Consider the following 5,621-nt stretch of genomic DNA (forward strand, 5'->3'; position numbering starts at 1 on the left):
TTTTCACCAACCAATGTGAGATTTGTCCCAAACATATCCCAACTAGTACAGTTGTCGCTGTTCATTGAATGTTGCAATGGTTTTCTTGCTTTTCGAGCAAACAGAGCAAGAGGGCGAAATTCATTCATTGTATAATCAAAATGAACCATCATTCTCAAATCTGCCACAAAGACATTGTTGTCCTTATCAGGTACAGTTCCAACGTGGTAAAAGTGAGTATTTTTCCAAGCTTTACAACCAATCATTGACTGCACAACAAATTTCTCATACTTGCTGTCAATAGTGTCCATAAATTGCTTTAACTCTTTTGTGTTAGTGATTACCCATACTCCTTGTCCAGCATTTGAATAAGGATTCTTGATCACACCAATTCCTCCAAAATATGTAATCCAATATGGTATCATCTGTTTTTCAACATTGTAAACTGTCTTTGGAGTATTAATTTGTATACCAACGTTCTTTTCCATATTGAATTTAGAAAATGCAATTGCTGCAAGTTGTTTGTTTCTTCCTCCAGCCAAGCAGCAAACGACAGGATTGATAATGAGCGTTCTAATCTTTGAAATTGGCAATCGATTCCATGGCTTTTGAGTGACATATCTAAAGCAAGCTCTGATGTTCATCCACTGGTTGTTAACATCACGAATTTGCATTATTTGATTGTTTCCCACAAATCTGACAGAGGGATCATCGTCTTGGTTTTTGTACTCGACCAAATATACAGATTCTCTAAACACATCTGCAATTATCGCTGCATAACCCCAAGTTTCCATCTTGTTCTTATCATAAACCACAGCAAGCTTTCCATCTTTCACCATATGAGGTCCAAGCATTCGTTCGTGCTGTTCGAGCATTGGTTTGAACATGTTTTCGATGAGAGTGCGATAACCTCTGTGTACGTTGTCATGTTGCATTCTCATCGAATCCATCTTGGGCATTGCTTTTTGACCCGATGGACAAGAATTTGTTTCAATGAGAACCATGCTCTTGGAACCAGTATGATCGGAGACATGAAACAAGTCAGAGCCTGACCAATTGAAGAATTGAGGTTTGAAAGTGAGAACGTTCATGAGATTAGTTTCTTGTACATTTGGATGAAGTTCACAGAATCTTTTGACAAGTTGAGGAGTATCTTGTGTTGTGAATGCTTGAGCTGATTTCCTTGTCACTTGTAACAACTTACCTAATGTCATAAACTCTTTAACAATTTCACTCAAATGTGCATGTACAGCTTTAGGATAGAAATGATGTTCTTCTTTAAAAGTGTTTGGTTCGACCAATTCACATTTGCGACGGTGAAATGAATCGAAAGATCTTGATTCTGGATTGGAATAAGTAGATTGCATTTGAATGGTTGCGACTGTACACGAAACGACTTTTTTTTTGATTCAAGGACAAACTGCAGTTACCGTTCGGGTTTTAACTTTTCCGTGTGTACATAATTGGAGTTATGTCAACTATTTTTCCCATTTTGGTTTCAAATATTGCGAGCAGAAAATTCCAATTCCCTTTTCCAAAAAGATCTTCCTTTTTGTCACTTTTTAGAAAGGAATTTCTAATTGGTAATGAAATTTCAATTCCTTCCTTGTCCTCTTATGCGACTTTTCAACACAAAAAAAATTGACGAATGACTTCTCAACAACCAGAAATCACAATTGGCGATCAAACACAACTGTAGGTACTGTCTTGATTCATCATTTCTAATTACTCCATGTCAGCTCATGTCCTGAGGAAAATGCAAATATATTTTCCAGATTGACATTTTGGTATTTCAACGATTTGATAAAACTTGGATCTGAAAAAGTTCTTGAAATGACTGACCTCTATGGATTGAGAAGCGAAGAGAAAGCTGCACATATTTCATCTTCTTTTCAAAATGAATGGGAATCAGCAGTTACATCTTCCAATCGGAGCAACTCAAAACTTTTAAAAGTCATTCATAAAGTTTTCGGTCGTCGTTTCTATTTGGCTGGATTCTTGAAAATCATTTATGACATCACTCAGTTGGTTAGTCCCATGTTTGTACAGTGGATTGTAGGTCATATAAGAGAAGGAGAAAACTCTTCGGTGTTTTGGGGCTATTTTCTTGCAATATCGTTATTTCTTTTGCAATTGATTGGTGCTATTTTTCTGCAACAATACTTTTTTGTTGTAATGACTCAAGGAAGGAGAATTATCACAGCTCTAATGACCGCTGTTTATCGAAAGACTCTTTCTTTGAGCCCTGTCGTAAAGAAGAATTTCAATAATGGACACATTATCACATACATGACGACTGACTCTGTCAAGATTGGTGGTCTCGTCAAGAATCTGCACATGACTTGGAGTTGTGTTTTGCAGATTGTTGTTTCTGTGACCATGTTGGTGATCATGCTTGGTTGGCCTGCATTGACTGGATTTTCAATCATTGTTGTGGTTGTGCCAATATGTTGGCTCATTACTCGAGCAGTAAGAAGAATTAGGAGATCGGCCTTGCTCATTTCCGCTCAAAGAAAGGCAGTCTTGAGTGAAGTCATTAATGGCATTAGGACCATCAAATTGAATGTTTGGGAATCAGCTTTTGTCGATAAGATATCACAGATTAGGAAATCTGAAATGTGGAAAAACACTCAAGTCATGCTTGCTAATTGTTTTACCAACAGTCTTATGCGAGTTATTCCAATATTTGTTGCAATTATATCACTTGCCGTGTATTCTATTTACAACTCTCTGGAACCAAAAATCATTTTCACATGCTTGTCTTATATCAATCTGCTTAAAGCACCCACTACATTCTTTCCTTCATTATTGGCTTCCTTTGTTGAAGCAAAAATTAGCTTAGATAGAATAGAGCGTTTTCTTACTGCAGAAAATGTTGAAGAAATTCAAGTATTGACTGAGGAGTCAGAATATGCAATACAAGTGAAAGAGGGCTCTTTCTCATGGGAAGAAAGCGTTGCAATATGTGAACCATCCCTCAATACTAATGCTATTGAGAAAGAGTCCGAACAACATCAATTAGTTGACACCAGTAGTGGTCATTCATCGGTTGACAAAGTTTCCATATGCAAGACATTTTCATTGATGAATATTAACCTCAATATAAGGAAGGGTTCGTTAGTAGTCGTGGTTGGTTCTCTTGGTTGTGGAAAATCCTCACTACTCTCCGCCCTATTGGGTGAAATGAAAAGACAACATGGAACAATTACATTGGGAGGAACATTGGCATATGTTCCTCAACAAGCATGGCTCAAGGATGCCACCATTAGAGACAACATTCTCTTTGGAAATCCACTTGATGAAGACAAATATAATAGAGTCATCGAAAGCTGTTGTCTAGGCACTGATTTGAAATCATTAGAATGTGGAGATAGATACATGGTCGGTCAGAAAGGTTCCATGCTTTCTGGAGGGCAAAAAACAGAGGGTGGCTTTGGCCAGAGCTCTCTATTCCGATGCAGATGTCTACCTTTTAGATGACGTACTCTCTGCGTTAGATCCCAATGTTAGGACGAGCGTTTTTCATCACTGCATTTGTGGATATTTGGCAAACAAAACTCGAATCCTTGTAACTCATCAATTACAGTTCTGTAATTTTGCCGATCATGTTGTTGTGATGAAAGAAGGTCAATTAATGGCACAAGGTTCCCCCCAAAGATGAAAACTTTCATAAGGAATATTTGCAACACATGTCAGAAGATTCAAACAAGCATATACAGTTGGATCCTCCGTTAAAAAACAAGAAAATCAAAGCTCCTCAAAAATCTAAAGAAGACAGAGCAAAGGGACATATAGATTACAAGTTATACCTTCAATACTTGTCCTACATGGGTGGTATTATCCCTACTGTTGTCATTCTGGCTCTTTTCACGTTGTCACAAACGGTTCAATCATTGAACAGCTGGTTTTTAGCATTTTGGTCCAAACAAACGAATAGTGGTGCCATTAATTCAACAACTGAACAATCACTATTCATAGGCATTTACATTGCACTTGGTATTGGATGTGCAGTTTGTATTTTCCTTTCAGAAGTATTGATGAGTGTGTTCGGTTTAAAAGCTGCTAAAAAACTCCACGACACAGCATTTTCCAAGTTGATGGCTGCTCCAATTGTGTTTTTGATACAACACCTGTTGGAAGAATCATGAATAGATTTTCTAGTGATATTGAAATCATTGACAATTCCTTAATTACTTCGTTCAAGTCACTATTGGGCTGCTCCTTTTCTCTGTGCTTGGAACATTACTAGTTATTTCTATTATTGTTCCATGGTTCATGATTCCAATTATTCCAGGAATTATCATATACTGGAGGACTCAAATATATTATCAAAAAACAGGATGTGAAATTAAGAGACTTATTTCAACCAGTAAGAGTCCTCTGCTTTCGCACTTCATGGAAACCATCAAAGGATGTAGTGTTATTCGCTCTCAAAGAAAGCAAAACATCTATACAAAAGAAAACGAAAGACTGGTTGACCAACTTAACCTGGCCATCTTCACACAAATTGTTGCTCAGAGATGGATTGCTCTTAGATTGAAATTTTTTGGGGTGAGTGTGGTTCTATTTACAGCATTATCGTGTCTGATAGGTCATGTCTCAGCTACCATGACAGGTTTATGCCTTTCCTATGCATTATCTGTCACCAATAACGCAGAGTGGTTGGTACGGTACTCCACAGACTTGGAAAATGATATGAATGCTATTGAGAGAATTCTTCATTATTGTCAAGAACTACCACATGAAGAGTCAAATAATGAAATTTCAATCACTGATTGGCCCTCCAATGGAACTATTATGTTGAAGAACGTCTCTTTGAAATATAGTACAGATTCCGAGTTTGTGTTAAACAACATCAATGTGGAAATTCATCAAGGAGAGAAGATCGGAATTATTGGAAGAACAGGGTCTGGAAAATCCAGCTTGTTGTCTATTCTCACGCGTTCAGCTGGTTATGTGCAAGGCGTTGTACAGATCGATGATGTGGACATTGAGAACATTAGTGTTAAAATGTTGAGGTCTAAAATTGCAGTCATACCTCAGGAATCTTCCATGTTTTCTGGATCATTAAGATTCAACATTGATCCTCTTAATCAATTTGAAGATGAGAAAATTTGGCATGCTTTGGAGAAAGTTAACATGAAAGATAGAGTTTTACAAATGGATAATGAGTTACAATTTCCAGTGTCCGAGAATGGAGAGAATTTTTCAATGGGAGAGCGTCAATTACTATGTATCTGTAGAGCTCTTCTTAAGAATTCAAAGATAGTAATAATGGATGAAGCTACATCTCATATTGATGAAGAGACAGATTTCACTGTTCAAGAAAGCTTGAAAAAAGAGTTCTCAGACAAGACTGTTCTCAATATTGCTCATCGCTTGAACACTATTACCGACTCAGATCGTATAATGTTAATAGAAAATGGTTCATTGATTGCTTTTGACATCCCAGAAAATGTTTTTCAAATTTTGAAATGATTACTAATTACACTACAACATCATTCCGTTGTGGTGAATACTATTAATTTTGCAAAAGGATTCATGTCTCCGAATTGGGAGAATTTCGAAAAAATTAGCTTCATCAACGACGATTTATTCATCAGTGATCATCATGATTTAAAATTCGATTTAGAGTACTTCAT

General features: G+C 36.9%; 4 protein-coding genes across 4 annotated transcripts in view; 3 read left to right on the forward strand and 1 right to left on the reverse strand.

Annotated features, from left to right (window-relative positions):
- The window catches only part of FDP41_008628 (uncharacterized protein), a gene marked incomplete at both ends in the record, with an annotated part of 1,600 nt that extends 254 nt beyond the window's left edge, over window positions 1-1,346 (reverse strand). The window contains 2 exons of the mRNA XM_044712502.1: window positions 44-1,132; window positions 1,184-1,346. Of these exons, the coding sequence (XP_044557837.1) occupies window positions 44-1,132; window positions 1,184-1,346 (1,252 nt within the window). The remainder of the gene's footprint in view (window positions 1-43; window positions 1,133-1,183) is intronic.
- A 281-nt stretch (window positions 1,347-1,627) lies between these two features.
- FDP41_008629 (uncharacterized protein) lies at window positions 1,628-3,459 on the forward strand (the record flags this gene model as incomplete). The annotated part of the gene is made up of 2 exons (XM_044712503.1): window positions 1,628-1,674; window positions 1,719-3,459. 2 exons carry the CDS (start codon window positions 1,628-1,630, stop codon window positions 3,457-3,459), a joined length of 1,788 nt encoding a protein of 595 aa, XP_044557838.1.
- Window positions 3,460-3,668: 209 nt separating this feature from the next.
- FDP41_008630 (uncharacterized protein) lies at window positions 3,669-4,127 on the forward strand (the record flags this gene model as incomplete). Its single annotated transcript, XM_044712505.1, has 1 exon — window positions 3,669-4,127. One exon carries the CDS (start codon window positions 3,669-3,671, stop codon window positions 4,125-4,127), a length of 459 nt encoding a protein of 152 aa, XP_044557839.1.
- A 247-nt stretch (window positions 4,128-4,374) lies between these two features.
- FDP41_008631 (uncharacterized protein) lies at window positions 4,375-5,457 on the forward strand (the record flags this gene model as incomplete). Its single annotated transcript, XM_044712506.1, has 1 exon — window positions 4,375-5,457. The coding sequence occupies one exon, from the start codon at window positions 4,375-4,377 to the stop codon at window positions 5,455-5,457; it is 1,083 nt and encodes a 360-aa protein (XP_044557840.1).
- Between the last annotated feature and the right edge of the window lie 164 nt (window positions 5,458-5,621).

The sequence above is a fragment of the Naegleria fowleri genome (assembly GCF_008403515.1).
Source record: "Naegleria fowleri strain ATCC 30894 chromosome Unknown tig62, whole genome shotgun sequence".
NCBI classification, from domain to species: Eukaryota; Heterolobosea; class Eutetramitea; order Acrasida; family Naegleriidae; genus Naegleria; species Naegleria fowleri.